General features: G+C 39.3%; 1 protein-coding gene and 1 long non-coding RNA gene across 2 annotated transcripts in view; one reads left to right on the top strand and one right to left on the bottom strand.

Annotated features, from left to right (window-relative positions):
• Positions 1-18132, top strand: part of LOC309801939 — a 115053-nt gene that overhangs the window by 32376 nt on the left and 64545 nt on the right. The window contains exon 2 of the long non-coding RNA XR_014293688.1: positions 1848-1953. This is a non-coding gene — a long non-coding RNA (uncharacterized lncRNA). The remainder of the gene's footprint in view (positions 1-1847; positions 1954-18132) is intronic.
• PTER (phosphotriesterase related) overlaps positions 1-18132 on the bottom strand; it is a 64973-nt gene that overhangs the window by 6273 nt on the left and 40568 nt on the right. The window contains exon 4 of the mRNA XM_082617069.1: positions 1283-1423. Within this exon, the coding sequence (XP_082473195.1) occupies positions 1283-1423 (141 nt within the window). The remainder of the gene's footprint in view (positions 1-1282; positions 1424-18132) is intronic.

Here is an 18132-nt window from a genome sequence, read left to right on the forward strand (position 1 = left end):
CGGAGCAACTAAGCCCGCGCGCCACAACTACTGAGGCTGCACTCTAGGGCCCACAAGCCACAACTACTGAAGCCTGTGTGCCTAGAGCCTGTGCTCCGCAACAAGAGAAGCCACCGCAATGAGAAGCCCGCTCACCACAACGAAGAGTAGCCCCCGCTCACCGCAACTAGAGAAAAGCCCACGTGCAGCAAGGAAGACCCAACACAGCCAAAAAAAACAAACCTTCCTGATTGTGAAATCCAATGGATACTTTTCAGTCTTTATCTCACTTGATATCTGCCACCTATTACAAGTGTTCAAGCCCTTCTGCTTTAAGTATTCTTCTCCAACAACTTTCATAACAATGCGTTTCCCTGATATTCTTAACGCTTTGAAAATTTCTCAACCTGTCTCTGAGGGTCTGTTCCTGAGTTCATCCCTTAAGTGCTGGTGGCCACCAGGGCTCTGTCCTCATTCTGCTCTCTGAGTGATCTCATTCATTCCCATGCTTCCAACTGTCACATGCAAGCCAACAATGTCTAGATTTATGTCCAAGTCTCTGTCCTGAGCTTCACACCCTTATCCCAGGGCCCCACCGGATAGCAACACGATATTCCCAAGATAAAGTCATCCTGTCAATCCCAAATCTATTTCTCCTCCCACATTCCCTAACTTGGTGCATTCAGTCTTCATATCACCATGTAACCACGACAAACCAGGTAGCATCCAGCCTTGACTCCCGAAATTTTCCACTTGGTTGCAGAGAATGAATTGTACAATTACTTGCTTTCACCCACAAAATATTGGACAATTTTGAGAGGTTGGATTTTATATAATGTTTGACCTTTAGACATTATACGTGTAGCCTGTAAGTTGCAGTCACCTCTTTAGTGAATATTTTAAGTAAAGCATTTCAAAAATTCATTATAGGAGGTTAGGACCTCAGGTGTGGTCAACCTGAGAAAGAAACAGCTTACTTCATTAAGAATAAAAAGAGGGAAATGTCTTTTGTTCTTTTATTGTCGGAGCAGAGATTGAGTATTGTCTGTATTTCTTATCAGCTGCCCATCTGCACTGAACTTCTAAGGCTTTGCGAAGCTTTCGCCTACTTAGGCTGATTCATTTTCTCCTCAAAATAATATATAGAGATTTGCCTTCCTGAAACAGCATTGATATGTTTTTCTCTGCAGTCCCTGGGTCTGCCTGCTTACTGTTTTCTGAATCTGTGCTAATACCCACCCAGATAAGAAAATCCAAAAGAGATGGTAAAAGGAAATACCATGAGAGATTTCATCATGTTTACCTTTTAATTCTTTTATTATCATTGGGCATGTCAATATCCGGGTTGAACTGATAATGGAAAAGTTCAGTACCAAAGAGGTCATATTCCAAGTAACAGCCAAGTTGAGCAAACTCCAGTAGTTCCTTCTTGTCAAGGAGAGTCCTAGAGACAATAAGACAGACATATTGTTACTCTTAAGAGCATATTTTCCAGGTACTTCCCTGGTGGCCCAGGGGTTAAGACTCCAAGCTTCCAAATGCAGGGACGCTGATTTGATCCCTGGTCGGGGAACTAAGATCCCACGTGCCACGTGGTGTGGCCAAAAACAAACAAAAAAACAAGAGCATATTTTTCACATATACAGATTCAAAGTTTTAAGCACACTATGTACTGGAATGTAGTTGAAATCAAGGAAAAGAACTTTTTAGTTGGCTTTTATGATGTGACTATAAAATAGTTCAATTTGTTACCAGAAATTAGGGAAAATTCCCATCCAAAAGGGTGTTTTCCCATCTCAAGGGCTTGGGAACCATAGACATTTTAATTATGCTGCCATCTCCAAAACAATTTTGTCATTCTTTTTCAGAATTGTCTTCAGGATATGCTCCGTATTCCTTTGAAAATCCTTAGTGGGACTGCTGTGAACTGTGGAAACTATCAGAGGAAATTTGGCCTCAGGACTGGAGAATTAGGTGAGTAATACTGATCTGGATAAAACAGGAAGCCAAGGTAAGGTAACAGGGCGATTTTCTTGTGAAGATCATAAAGCTGTTCTAAAATTAATTCCAAAGCATATGTGAATATCAATTGCAATTTTTTTTAAAAAAAGGAGGGGCAGTACTCCTACAGATATTTATGTTCTGGTGTGTTTATTTTTTAAACAGAATTTATTATTTTATGATAATTTTATGGCTATCTTCTCACTTCAGTAGAGATCATAGTAAAAATATCACTCTTTGTAAGACTATGTAAATGAATGGGAAAAGGAGAAAAATATAGGATGAGTGCAGGCTACAGACAGAAGAGTCGAGTCTGGAACAAGAGTAGATTATCTCAAGAAATTGAGACTCTAACAAGTAAAAAGGATGCCTAAAATTAACTCCCAAAATGCCATCGCAGAGATTCAAGCACAGAGAGAAATAGGAAAGAAAGAAAGAAAAAATCCTACCACGAGGCAGTATGGAAAAAATGTGAAGGAAAAAATACACCTCATTAAACATTGTGTGAAGGGAGTTAAGGACCTAGAGGAAGGAAGTGATTGGGATCCAAAATGGGCTTGGAGAAGAGTTGCAACATCAGATAATCCTTGTCTTATTAGGGTTTTATCCATTCTGATATCCTATTCCTTTGCAATGCCAGGATGCAAGGATTAAAGCACTATTGTATGTCTATAAATCTGCTTCTAAGAGGTCAGAAGTATTTTCAAAGCCTCTCTTCCAAACCCTAGGAGGACCATTTAAGCCTCTGTGACCGAGTGTGAGAGGATGCTGCTGTCCTGGGCTGCTGCCGGAGAGTTGGTCTTGACTTTCACTCAGCCATCATATCGTAGCGGGCTCCTTTTATTCTCTTCACCAATTTAGTGTAACTTAGAGTTCACGATGTTGTTTTAGGCAGGGAGGCTAAAAAAGTCTTTCCTTTATGCTATAAAATGCACATTAGCTCTGTGCTACCTTCTATTAATACCACTCCTTTTCTATCTTCTTACCATGGAGACCATTTTTGCTTCCAAAATTACTAGGCTAAAAGAATATGTGTTTTACTATAGTAAACATATTCTGTTTTCCCCAAAGAACCCTGCTTAAAAATGAAATATACACAATTAAAATAACATAAAGGGGAAGAGGTAAGTTTAGTATTTTTTTCCTTTTCTAAAATTTTTTATTATTTTTGTCTGTGTTGGGTCTTCGTTGCTGTGCGCGGGCTTTCTCTAGTTGTGGCGAGCAGGGTCTACTCTTCATTGAGGTGCGCGGGCTTCTCTTTGTTGCAGAGCCCGGGCTCTAGGGCGTGCGGGCTTCAGTAGTTGCAGCACGTGGGCTCTAGAGCGCAGGCTCAGTAGCTGTGGCGCACAGGCTTAGTTGCTCCGCGGCATGTGGGATCTTCCCAGACCAGGGCTCGAACCCATGTCCCCTGCATTGGCAGGTGATTCTCAACCACTGCACCACCAGGGAAGACCCACTGCTACATATTTTATCCTCAAGGACATTTTCCAGAATTACATTGACTTTGTGTGCACATTGTTTTTTTTAATTTTTATTTTGAAATGCAGTTCCCTCCCTGCAGTACCCTCAAAAACTGCACTTGAAAAATGGAAGTTATCCAAAAAGTAAGAAAGGAGTACTTTGTGGAGGTCTTCAATCGGTAGCTCAAAGCATAACGACATATAATAGACAGGATTTGACCATTACAGTTATTTTGGATATTTCTAATAATATGGTCAGAGGAGGAGAAGGAACTATATTAATTGCGACCATTGCTTACTTTCTTACTAGGAGTCTGATGTTGCTCTAAGCCTCTTACAAATATTAAGTGGCATATATTAAGGGTCTTCTATAATGAGGTCCTCTCTCCTGAAGTTCAGACTTGCACGCCTAATTGCTTGCCATCTCTACTTGGATGTCTAATAGGCAGCTCAAGCTTAACATGCCTTGAACTAAACCACTCATGTCCTGTCCCAAACCAGCTGCTCCAACTAAGTTGATGGCAACTCCATCCATCCAGTGCTCAGGCCAAAAATCTTGGAACTTTCTCCTCTTTCTTCCTCTGAATCACTCTACATCTAGCCCATCAAGATAGACTTTTGGTTTGACTTTCAAAATAGGACCAGAATCCAAATATGTCACCACCTCCCCTGCTACCCTCCTGGTCCAAAACACCATCTTCTCTTGCAGGATCCCTGCAATAGATTCCCAAGTACTCTCCCTACTTCTCTACCTTTGCTCTGTTACAGTCTATTCCAATACAGCAACCAAAATCTATCTACACATCTAAATCAGATCAGGTCTCTCCTCTGCTCACAACCCACCAATAGCTCCCCATTCCCCTCCGAGAAAAAGCCAGGGCCTTAACAGTGGACCACGAGGCCCTGAATGATCTTCCTGGATGTGGTCTTCCAAAAACCTCATCTCAGAGAGGGATGGGGAACATAGGCATCCGGATCTCCAGATGTCAATTATATATAAATCCTGCCTGTATTGGAAATGTTATCGGAAGAATGGCACCATAGGCAGGGATCACTTTCTAGAGGGAGACGAACATGTTCAATTAGATTCATCTACACATGTAAGTTTCAAATGTAAAATCCCTGGGAATTCTTACCCTGTAGAACAGCACATAGAAAGGAGTGTGTCTTTGAGGGAAATGGTCCCTCTGTAAAACACTCTTAAAAATTTCACAGTCATATGTAGGGGAGAAGATTTCAGAAAAGAAGCAATTAAGCTGATATTTTGACCATCAGGAGAATGCAGTTTAAAAAGGAGGCAGACAAATTTGCTGTCATTAAAAAGCCAGGATAAATATACATACACACACACATCTACATATATACACATACATATATGTATGTACATACATACATACATATTATTATTATTAGTGACATTTGATGATGTGACACACCCTCGATAACTGAACATTTGTGTGAAGGCAACTAAGATATGAGTGCACTTAAATTCTCCCTGTTGAAGGAGGAAACATAGTATAAAATCCATGGGAAAAAGTAGGTCAATGATCAGACATACTTTTCAGAAGACAGCCCTGAAAATAAAATGAGTTTGGTATTAGCTATTAATGAGGCGGTAGGATGGAGAAGTAGGTGAAGCAAGAAAATAAAACAATAATCCTCAGGCCAAAAAAATGGCCCTATCTCATTTAATCCTTACAAAAACTACATGAGAAAAGTATGATCATCCCCGTTTTATAGATGAGGAAACTAAGTCTCAGAAAAGCTTGTAAGTCTCAACTTCCCAAATGAGGAGGTGGTGAATAAATGCAAATTGTATTTATCTTCAGATGTCAGCATCTACGTCAGCACCTACCTATGGAGAAATACACCCCATCACAAAAGCATCTCACCTTGCACCGTGAATGTCTAACAAGGTGACTTAACTACATTAAACTGACATTCAGCTGGATGACTTCCAGGGACCGTCAAGGTGCTACTGAAGTTGCATTTATGCATGTGACTTTTTTTTCACTTGGAGAAAGGATTGACCTCAGATGTCAAAATGGTACCGGGGAAAATGTACTCTGCCTGACGTCTGTCAGAAGAGGATTAAACGGAGGTCCTGCCCCTCAATGATCTCACGGCACTTCTTATAAGAGCGAAGGTGTCAACCGCAGCCAGTTTTCCTCATTCCATATTCTATATCCATGAATAATTATATTCGTTCTTTTTCCAGTCTTCCCCAGCCTTTAAGGTATATATCTTTCACCTCTTGCCCTACATAGTCAATGAGGTGACTCTGAGATGCAGAAGAGCTACTGCATTTCACCTGGAGAAAGTCCCTTCTTCCAGGTGAATGAAGTTGATTGCAATGTCATTTGTAAAATATCCTGAGGTTTCCCAAGAGGAAGATGAGATGTTTGAATCAAGTATTTGTTCTCGTTATTCATATTATATCATTTCTTCTGTTGCATGTTTGACACTTTTGCTCTTCAACCAGTAAACAGATTCTCTCTATGTAAGGAACGGGCTTATACTTATGACAAATATATTGCTGTTAACTAAGAAAATGGTTCTCTGATGCCATTTGGCTCTCTTCATTTTCAGAATATGGTTATCACGTACGTACGTGTTTTAAGGCCAGTACTAAAATGCAAGACAGTTGATTCTGTTTTTCAAACCTCTTTATATTCTAGATCTGATCCAAGAGCTGAGGGGCGTAGTTTAATGTCAAAATGCACTCTGAGTGGGAACAAGGAAGCCTGTGTGAAGAGATAATTTAGAGAAGGATCTTTGCGCTCTCTGGGAGGCGAGAACTAAGAAGCAGAGGAAAGGATATAACACGTGGTGTAATGAAGATGATGACATTACCTAACATTTGTCTTGGGGTTTTTACAGTTTCAAAATACTCGCAAACACATGATTTCATCTCATACGTTCAAGCCCACCTCCATGAATTAATTCAGCAAACATTTACCGTCTTGTGCTGTCACCTACCCCGTACTAGCCTTTGTGCTAGAAATACTCCTGTGAATAAGAAATTCAACCTGCTGTCTCAAAAAACTGAAAGTCTAGGGAAGGAGATAGATATTCAAGTTAATAATCACAATTAAATGTGTTGAAAGCTTTCTATAGTACAAATACATACAAGGTATATTATGAAAGAATCATGAAAGAGGTGACTCCTTTGTGTTGAGTCTTGAAGAAAACTATTCAGATGTAGGTTGGTGGGGTTTAAGTGTCCGGTGAGGGATGGATAATCCAGAAGAACACCTATTGAGAGGTAAAAGAGCTTGTCATTTCTAGAAGATAAGGCTGTAATTTATCAGAGCTAAAGTGCATGAAGGGAGACGCATCTATCCATCCATCCATCCACCCACCCACCCATCCATCTAATAAGAAATTGTTGATCATCTACTTACTATGAAGTATGAGCCGGGGAAGAAAAGACAAATAATACAGGGTCTGGTCCTTCAAGAAGATCAGTGTCTATTAAGGAAAAGAGACATGGAAACACATAATGGCTTTTCAGACCTTACCAAGTCTAAGAAAGTACTACTAGGAACTGGGGTGACACAAAGAAGGAGATATCAAACACTGCTTGGCTCATCCAGGAAAAGCTTCATAGAGAACAAAATCTCTGGTGAGTTGGATAGTGAAGAAAGACTCTGCCTAATAGGTCAGAGAATAGGGTATTTCCACCAGACGGACTAGGTTGTGTGAGAAGCACGTAAGAACACTCAGCACAGGTTACTCAAAGTCACGGGCAGTGTGGCTTTAGCCCAGATTCTGCCTGTGCACCAGAGAGGGTGGGAGATGAGATGGAGAGATGGGTGGGGACCAGATGACCAAGATGTTTGGATTTTGTGCTGAAGGTGACACAGAACCACTGAAGGATCGTAAATCAGGGTGGGGGAATGTAATCAGATGTGTGTTTGCAGAGATCCAATTGATGGCATTTTGGAGGCTAGATTAGGGAGCAGACCTAAGGGAGCAGTTCCTGTGTGGAGACAATGACAGTCGTTCAGGTGACAATGAGGACCTGAATTAAGTGAACAACAGAGGAACAGATCAGAGGGGCTGTGTTTGGAGACCTTAGCGTGGTAGACAGGTTTTAACGTGTGGGGCTGCAGAGGGGAGGGGACTTTAGACTAACATCTGGGCGAATAATCCTGTCATTGACCAGAATAGGGCAAGAAGGAAGAGTAAGCAGTGGGACACGGTCCCCATAGTGACCGAAGTGTAGAAGGAGAATCAAGGGCCTGCCACGGGCAGTTCATTAGATGTTGGCATCATTAAATGCTACCACGAGCATGGAAAGGGCAGGTTCTGAAACTCATAATGAACTGGTGAAATACTGATGCTGCATATTAACATGATTGCAGAAATGAAGAAACTAAAGCTTGGGTCTTTTAAGTGATCAAGAACCCAGGAATTCCAGGAACTCCTAGGCTAGTGCACTTTCCATTATGCTGTGCAGTGACTTTGTTGGAATTCATCAGCTACTCCAGTCTGTGAATTCCAGGACCTGGAACGTAAGCACCGTGAGTGTCGCTGTAGCTTGAGACTGGACTAGCTCAGGGCCTGACACATACAGAAGCACAGAATATCTTCAGTGCCAAAACTTATGAACTTGACCAAGTAATTAAAAAAATTTTTTAACTTAAAAATACGATAATAAGGAGATGCTTATATATAACTGATTTATTTAAAACAATGTTTAATTTCAGTGACTGATTATTATAAAAATTGTTTACCACAAAAGAACTCCAAAAAAATCCTGTCTCCCTCTTCACTGAATTTCTTAATTTAAAACCAATGAGTATTTGTACAGATAGTGTCATGTGGGATTCTTTATAATTTTATGAGAGTTCTTCAACAACTACTTAAAAGAATTATGAAACTCACCTAGAATTGTTGATGTAACAACGTAAAATAACTTTTAAAATAGTTATAATACAATGTTTAAAAGAAATTAATATATAAATTACTATAACCTAATAAATTCAATGTTAATATATAATTTTAAGACACTATTCACGTATATTTCTATACTATTAATGACAGTTGCAACTTACCTACAAAATCTGAAAAATTCTTAATTGATGAATTTCAATTAATTTATTTTTTAATGTCAAAAATAGAAACTGAATAGAATGAAGTAAGTTTTTAATGTACGGCCTAAACATCATCTATGGCTAGAAAGTATAATTTATTACTTCAATTAAATATTTACCAGGGGGCTTCCCTGGTGGCGCAGTGGTTGAGAGTCCGCCTGCCGATGTAGGGGACATGGGTTCGTGCCCCAGTCCGGGAGGATCCCACATGCCGCGGAGCGGCTGGGCCCATGAGCCATGGCCGCTGAGCCTGCGCGTCCGGAGCCTGTGCTCCACAACGGGAGAGGCCACAACAGTGAGAGGCCCGCGTACCGCAAAAAAAAAAAAAAAAAAATTACCAGGAACTCTGGTTTCACACAAACTCAAAACCATCAATTCAGATGGTGCATTCACATTAATGTACTAGTTTATTCCCATATACGTAGGTATTTTAAAGATTCTTTTGTCTTTTTTAGAGGATTTTTTTGTGATAAAGCATTACTTTTATGGAACAGTCTTTTCAACTGTAGAGAGTAACTGGGAATGAAAAGCAATAGAAAAATAATTCAGATTGCAATGTATTTATTTTACATATTCCTCATTATCTATACTTGAACAGGCATCTTCCTCCCACGTGATTCAGTTCCCTTCTTGGGTCTTTATCGTACAGAGATGTTTAGTGATGTCATAGGAGGGAATGACGTCACATTTTCAATATTATGACATAAGTGTAGGCTTGAGGAAAAGGAACAGATGGCTGCAAGAGAAAAAAACTCTTGTTTAAATTACACCAAAACCAGAAGTTGGCTCTGAATTGCGAAATGTAATTAAAACCTCATTTTAAAATGGATTTCACAGTTTATCCACCCTAGGAAGAGCTTTTTACCATATGAACTTTCCAGCTACCACAGAGCACAAAAGAGGTTGCGTTTTTCATGTAAGCGATACACAGCTCAAGGCATGATGGTATTGAGGAGAGTGAAGATAAATCTCATAGACATGGCAATCCTATTTGTTATAATGTCACATTTCATGGGAATGGTGTCAGAGTCATGAAAAATGTCTCTAGAAGAAAAAAATTACTTGTGGAAGCTTTTGGTGGGTATAATGTATCAGAGAGAATACAGGACTAGTGCCTTCGTTTGCTCTTGACATTGGGCTGATTCGCCCAAGTGTCTTTGTGAAAGAGTGCGATTTAGGATGCTCAACACATACCAATTACCAGCATAACTTAATTGCATTTTATTCGGCACTTTTAGGTATATTAAGTAGTTTTGCTCCATTTCAGTTTGTCCAGTATTTGCCTGGATTTTCTATTTCTTTTAAAATAAGTTTTGCAATGAAAGGAAAACCATGATAAACGATAATTGGGGAAATTTGCCTAGCACATTAAGGGTTAAAACATAATTTTTCTTAATGCCTTTTGACAGATGAGCAAAAGACTGGAGGCTTAAATGACTTGCTGACGGTCACTTAGCAAGTAAATGCTGGTGTCAGAAATAGAATCAGACACTGTGACCCCAGCACTCCCTCTTTCTCCATTGTCCCAGGCAGACATAGAATAGGCACTGCATTCATGAAAGAGTAGCTGTGGCCAATGTCACCACACGACATCACACTGAAATGTGTTCAAGGTTTGTGTTTCTTTGTCACTGAGTGCTCTCTATAAACTGATGTAGACTTAAAAAAAATTTTTTTATTGGAGTATAATTGACTTACAATGTTGTGTTAGTTTCTGCCGTACAGCAAAGTGAATCAGTTATACATATACATATATCCACTCGTTTTTAGATTCTTTTCCCATATAGGTCATTGCAGAGTATTGAGTAGAGTTCCCTGTGCTATACAGTAGGTCCTTATTAGTTATTCATTTTATATATAGTCGTGTGTATATGTCAATCCCAATCTCCCAATTTATCCCTCTCCCCCTTGCCCCCGTAACCACAAGTTTGTTTTTCACATCTGTGACTCTGTTTCTGTTTTGTAAATAAGTTCATTTGTACCATTTTTTTAGATTCCACATAGAAGTGATATCATATGGTATTTGTCTTTCTCTGTCTGACTTACTTCACTCAGTATGACAACCTCTAGGTCCATCCATGTTGTGACAAATGGCATTATTTCATTCTTTCTGTGGCTGAGTAGTATTCCATTGTATATATGTACCAGATCTTCTTTATCCATTCTTCTGTCGATGGGCATTTAGGTTGCTTCTGTGTCCTGGCTATTGTGAATAGTGCTGCATCAAACATTGGAGTGCATGTATCTTTTCGAATTATGATTTTCTCTGGATATATGCCCAAAAGTGGGATTGCTGGATCATATGGCAACTCTATTTATAGTTTTTTAAGGAACGTCCATACTGTTCTGCATAACGGTTGTATCAATTTCCATTCCCACCAACAGTGCAAGAGGGTTCCCTTTTCTCCACACCCTCTCCAGCATTTATTGTTTGTAGCTTCTTCGATGATGGCCATTCTGACCATTGTGAGGTGATACCTCATTGTAGTTTTGATTTGCATTTCTCTAATAATTAGTGATGTTGAGCATCTTTTCATGTGGCTCTTGGCTACCTGTATGTCTTCTTTGAAGAAATGTCTGTTTAGATCTTTCACCCATTTTTTGATTGGGTTTTTTTGATATTTGATTGGGTTGTTTTTTGATATTGATCATGAGCTGTTTGTATATTTTGTAAATTAACCCCTTGTCTGTCGATTCATTTGCAAATATTTTCTCCCATTCTGTGGGTTGTAGTGTAGATTTTTATGTAAAATTTAGCTACAGTCATACCTAATTCTATACCAGTAGCCATGATGGTATGTTTAAAAACATCTAGTTTTTCTTATATTTTCCTGTCTCATGCCATATGGGTAACAGAAGAAATGTCAGTGGGTATTAGGAAATGAGAAAAGGGCAGTGTACTAGTAAATATTCTCTCTTAACAATTCTCATGTGCTTCTCAGGCCCCTATTTTGTTGCCTGAATTAATGTCTTTAATTTCTCACTCCGTAGTTGGATCTGAGCTGATATGACTAAGTAAGTTGTCTTTACTATATATAACGTGTACAAAGTATATACTCCACAAGGCATACTCATCCCTCTCACCACATACTGTGCATTTTGCACATAATGCATGCATACGCACAATCCTAACAATAAACTGTTAAGAAATACAGCACTGTGTGCAGAGGATTCTAAGTGTTATAAACCATTTCATGTGCAAAACATTCCAATTGTTCTTTTTTTGTTTAAGTACCTCCATGCTATGTAAATATATAAAAATATTTTGGTCCGTTTTAAGTTTGCCAAACACTTGCCTGGAATTGTTTTTGGATGGTTTCACATTAATTCACTAGTATTCACAGGAATTAGAACTGTACAGTTCAAAGGATACCAGATGATTATTTTTTGGTGCCTTTACAAAGACACCCTTAAGGTTAAGTCACCATAATTACAATGAAGTAATCATGTTGAAGGCAGAAAATGGGTCTTGTTCCGTGCTACATCCTAGTGTCAGGTATATGGTAATTAGGCACTTCACAAATATTTGTTGAATAAATGAAGTGATTTTGCACTCACTTACTTTATCTAATTAAGAGCATGAAAAAAAAATGTATCTAAATTGTGTCCTTTAAGGAGGTGGGCGAATTTGGCCTGGATAATCAGGGGTAAAGAGCCCATCCACTGCAATCTGCCTTCTCCTCTTTCAGAAACCCTTGGGTCAAATTCCTCTACCTTCCACAGGGAGAAATTTTCAAAGAGAGAGATGTGCTATATTCCTGCACTTAATTAGCATTGTGCCTCTAATCAAACTCTAGGCCCTGGATTTCCATTAAAGCCCTTTGGTTTGTTAAATCGATAAGTAGAAGAAAGATTGAGGCATAGCACCTGTCTTTGGCCGTCCCAGTGGCTCCGAGTTTGATCAGAAAATAGTTAGTACCCAGCCATGTTGCTTTACCCAACTTTCCTTGGTGATGACAGAATTTTGCTGTCATAAAAATACCTACAGCTACTCTATAGTACATTGCAGAGAAAATTCCTTGGAGGTGGATGGCAAAAAGACTCTCCATGGGTCATCTTCTTCAATCCCATATACCCTGTGTCAAACCAGGGGCAGAGGCAGTGCTGTGATTATATGCCACCTGGAAATGTGGCTAGAGTTTTAACAGGTAGTCAAGTTTTAATACGTGATTAAAAGGCATAAAGCCTTTGTGGATTGAAAGCCCAAACAGGAACACATAAGTGCTGGTGTTATTTTTCGACAAATGTTGACTTTGGGCGGCTTTAACTGTCAAGGGCAGCCCCCTACAATGTTCCCTCGGGTTACATCCACCGCAGTCCACAGGCACTTCCACAGGCCTGTATTTCTTAAAGAGAACAGATGGTTAGGGGAGGGGCCCAGACACAGAAGCAGACTTATCTTGTCAGGCTGTTCTCTCCAGGCAAATGACCTGAAGCAGGTCACAAGTGGTCACATGACAACCGTGTGGTTCAGAGGTGTCCTAAGGTGCTGGCCATTTGTTAACTCTTCCCTCTCAGGGTCTCAACTGCTTCTTTTGGATAGGCATATAGCAGTTTCGTTGTTGTTGTTTTATGTGTGTGTGCATGTATTTTAAGGTAAAATGCCTTATTATGAATGCTAGCGAAGATTTATATATCTTTAAAAATATTTAATTGTTGGTACTTCCCTGGTGGTGCAGTGGATAAGACTCCATGCTCCCAATGCAGGGGGCCTGGGTTCAATCCCTGGTCAGGAAACCAGACCCCACATGCACGCTGCAACTGAGAGTTCACAAGCCACAACTAAGGAGCCCGCATGCCGCAACAAGGGAGCCCTGGAGGCACAACTAAGGAGCCCACCTGCCAGTGCAACCAAATAATTAAATTAGAAAAAAAAAGATTAGAAAAACTTCTTAAAAATTTAATTGCATCAATGGATTGTGGACACCTGGAGATATTTTATTTTGTATTCTCAAATGATAGAAATCCTACCTTTAGGGGGATGAATGAACAGTTTTACAGGTAGTCAAGGCTGAGCGGCAGTCCGGCTAGAAAGCCCAGTGTCCTAAAAAGAGTTGCAGGACAGACCAGCATCTTACCTTACTTCCCACGGTCACAGCAGCCTGTGGGTTCAGAACCTTCTCTTTCAAGCCTAAAAATTCTTGTTGTTTTCCTGGAGGCCTTGTTTTCAGGATGCTCTTCTTTTTGTGTGTTGTATGTGCATTTTGTTGCATGAAATACATGTTCTTTTGTGATTTGTCCCCATTATAGAAGCTGAAGTCCTTGCCGTTTCAGTACAGGTCAGATTGTGTGTGCAGCCCAGCAGACCTCAGAGAGTCTGTGAAAGGCTGACCTAGTCAAACGCCAGCCTGGCAACTGTCTTGCTGTGAACACTCACATCAAAAAGCTAAAGTTGCCTGCCTCTGCCTCCCTGATTTTTTTTTTCTGTTACTTTATTTGGTTTGTTTTTCCCAATGCACTCCTTTTTCCAAAGCCATTTTCCCTAGTTGCCTGTCCTCTGAAACGTTCATACTTCTAGGTATAGTATTTCAGGCCTGGAACCCTGAATAATCCATAATATAGGGACAGGATGGGTGGCTGTTCTAGAATTGGTCTCAGGATTTTCTAGGATGCTCTGAGTTTGTCTGATGTCAGTTCGAGCTCCCCATTCCATCCTGGGCCATTTTAAAAGGAGGCATTGAAATGGCAGCCAGTGAATCTCAGATACTGTAGCTTTATTGTTTAAAAGAAAATACATATACATATGTGTATATATATTTTATGTACCTATACATGTTTGATTTTATGAGCAAGGAGTAAACATATATACACACACACACACACACACACACACGTAGAGTTTGATGTTATGAACAAGGAAGTCCTGCTGTTGTAGAAGTTAACGTTTATTTCACAATTTTCAATGAAAGGTTATATTCTGTTAATGCCAGGCCTCATTTTCTCACTTACCTACATGTCTAAGTATAAACAAGTAGAGTTAGAAAGATTCTTCTTTAAGAATTAGTATGAGCCAGTTCAAGCAGTAGGGCAGGCTAAACGTTCACAGGATACCTTGCCAACATAGTACATGTAAAATAATGAATAAAATGAAAGGGGACAAAATATCATATTTTTAAATGCCTGGCTAAGCTGGTAGGAAAGTAAAGGACTTGTTCAGGGGGCAGAAACAAAAGAGAGAGCAGAGAAAATAAGGAGTAAGGGGTGACCTAGAGCAGCCGTTTGCCTGTTTTTTTTTTTTTATTGAGGTATAATTGATGTACAATATTATGTAAGTTTCCGGTATACAACATAGTGATTCACAATTTTCAAAGCTTATATTCCATTTTTAGTTATTATAAAATATTGACTATATTCCCTGTGTTGTACAATATATCCTTGTGGCTTATTTATTTTATACATAGTAGTTTGTACCTCTTAATCCCCTTCTGCTATCTTGCCCCTCCCCTCTCCCTCTCCCCACTGGTAACCACTAGTTTGTTCTCTGTATCTGTGAGTCTGTTTCCTCTTTTGTTATATTCACTAGTTTGTTGTATTTTTTAGGTTCCACATATAAGTGATATCATACAGTATTTGTCTTTCTCTGTCTATTTCATTAGCATAATACCCTCCAAATCTATCCATGTTGTTGCAAATGGCAAAATTTCATTCTTTTTTATGGTTGAGTAGTATTCCATTGCTTATAGACATCACATCTTCTTTATCCATTTATCTGTTGACAGGCACTTAGGTTGCTTCCGTATCTTGGCAATTGTAAATGATGCTGCTGTGAACATTGCGGTGCATGTCTCTTTTTGAATCAGTGTTTTTGGCTTTTTTGGATATATATCTAGGAGTGAAATTGCTGGGTCATATACTAGTTCTATTTTTAGTTTTTTGAGAAAACTCCGTACTGTTTTCCACATGACTGAACCAACTTACACTCCCACCAACAGTGTACAAGGGGTCCCTTCTCTCCACATCCTCACCAACATTTGTTATTTGTGTTCTTTTTGATGGTGGCCATTCTGACAGGTGTGAGGTGACATCTCATTGTGGTTTTAATTTGCATTTTCCTGACGATTAACGATACTGAGCATCTTTTCATGACCATCTGTATGTCTTCTTTGGAAAAATGTCTATTTAGGTCTTCTGCCCATTTTGTAATTGGGTTGTTTGTTTGTTTGATGCCTGGGGGGTTTTAAAGGACGAAGTGAGAAAAAACTGGGGCTGAATAGAAATAAATCAGAGACATAGCCTCTGCCAGCACAAGAAGGGAGTACTCCTCTCACCCAAAAACAACACCCATGTGGGTGGACTCAGTGCAAATCTGGCCCACAGAAGGAGTCTTTGGAGATTATATGTCTTCCTCAGTCTTGTCTTCTGGTGGAGGGGAGGCAGTTGGGAAAAAAGTCTTCCATGAGAATCTATAACCACAAACCTGCACTTACTGAGTTTAGGGGCCAGAATTCATAGCACCTGTGTGGTTCTAAAACCCTCAAATGCTTAAACAGTCACAAAAAGATAAATACGGTATGATTCCACTTGTATGAGGTACCTGTAGTCACATTCGTAGAGACAGACAATCGAATGGCGGTTGCCGTGGGCCAGGGGTGGGGGGATGGGGAGTTGATGGTCAATGGCTATAGAATTTCAGTTGTGCAAATGAAGAGAGTTCTAGATATCAGTTGCCCAACAATGTGAATGTACTGAACACAACCAAACTTGACATTTCAAAATGGTGAAGATGGTAAATTTTATGTTATGTGTATTTTACCACAGTAAAAATTGTCTTTTAATTTTTAAAAATTTAAAGTAGTCTCAGGTTGGTAATGCCCCCTGACTGCCTATAAGAAACAAACATAGCAAACAAACAAAAGGCCAGGAAAAGACCCTCCAACCCAGGATTTGTAATAATTTCCAAGGAATCTAAGATCACAGTAATAGTTTACAAGGAAATAATGAATGAGGGCCAGAAGGACCAACAAACTATACACTCAGAATAAAAAGACAGTGGGAATTAGATTTATTAGGTGCAAGGTTAACATGGTATGCTCAATTTTTTTTAAAGATGAAGCTGAAAGCATGTTGAAGGAGAAAGAAATTATCAAAATTAACCAAGGAGATTTGAAAAGTAACCAAATAGAACTTACAGAAGAAAAAATAAAAACTATAGTTCTTAATATTATAAACCAAATTGATAGACTAAGCAGCAGGTTGATTCCACTGGAGAGAGAAGGAGTAAATAGGAAGATGGAACTGAAGAAATTACAGCTCAAAGATGCAAATGGATGGAAGTATGAAGTGCAGGTTTTAAGATCCTACCTATATCAACTTATAGTTTACAATGTAAATAATCTGGAAATATGGGTGAAGCAATATTTGAAGAGACAATGGCTGAGATTTTCCAGAAACAATGAAAAATACCCTCCTACTGAGGAATTCCAAGCATACAAAATAAAAAAGAAATTCACACTGAGATAGATCATAGGGAAAATACAGAATACCAGAGACAAAGATGCTAAAAGTCATCAGAAAAAAAAGACAGGTTACTTCAAAGGAAGCACAATTACTTTGAGCTGATATAACAGCAATAATACATGTCAGATAAAAATGGAAAGGGCTTGGAAAGAATAACTTTTAAATAGAATTATCTATTCTAATTCACTATTATACATTATCTATTATATTAAATGATCTCCTATGAATGAAGGAATAAATGCATTTGCAGACACATGAAATCTAAGCATTTATTACCAAAACAGACCCTCAGTAAAGGAACTTCAAATGATGTACCTCGGGCTTCCCTGGTGGCGCAGTGGTTGAGAGTCCGCCTGCCGATGCAGGGGACACGGGTTCGTGCCCCGATCCCGGAAGATCCCACATGCCGCGGAGCGGCTGGGCCCGCGAGCCATGGCCGTGGAGCCTGTGTGTCCGGAGCCTGTGCTCCGCAACGGGAGAGGCCACAGCAGTGAGAGGCCCGCGTACAGCAAAAAAAAAAAAAAAAAAAAAAAAATGATGTACCTCAGGAAATAAGTAATAATTTAAGGATAAAGGTATGAGATGTGAGAGGAAATGATAAGCAAAGAAAAAAAGCAAAAAAGTTAATCTAAATCTACATTAACCATGTTTTTTAATAATAAAATAATGTCTTATCACTGGGATTAAAAAATATCAAGTAGGGAATTCCCTGGCGGTCCAGTGGTTAGGACTCCACGCTTTCACTGCCAAGGGCCTGGGTTCGGTCCCCAGTCAGGGAACTAGGATCCCACAAGCCGTGCGGTGTGGCCAAAAAAAAAAAAAAAATCAGGTAGACCCCACATCCTGGAAAATATAGCCTATGACTTAGATGGTGAGTAACTGAGGTTTCTAAAGTTCTTGTATTACTAGGAAGGAAGGAAGGTAAAATTGTTTACTATATTTTAAAATGTTTAAATTTGATGTGTTAACTATACATGTTAAATTTTCTACTATAACTACTAATAGGATATAAATCGTACACATACCTTCCAAAGAAGTAAAGAGGAAAAATAGAACATGGAGGTGAAAAAAAAAGCCAATAAAAAGAAATCAAGAAATTTTAATGATAACTATGACAAAAAAATGAAATAAGCATA

This window comes from Mesoplodon mirus, assembly GCF_964341445.2.
Source record: "Mesoplodon mirus genome assembly, chromosome: 4".
In the NCBI taxonomy this organism is placed as follows: domain Eukaryota; kingdom Metazoa; phylum Chordata; class Mammalia; order Artiodactyla; family Ziphiidae; genus Mesoplodon; species Mesoplodon mirus.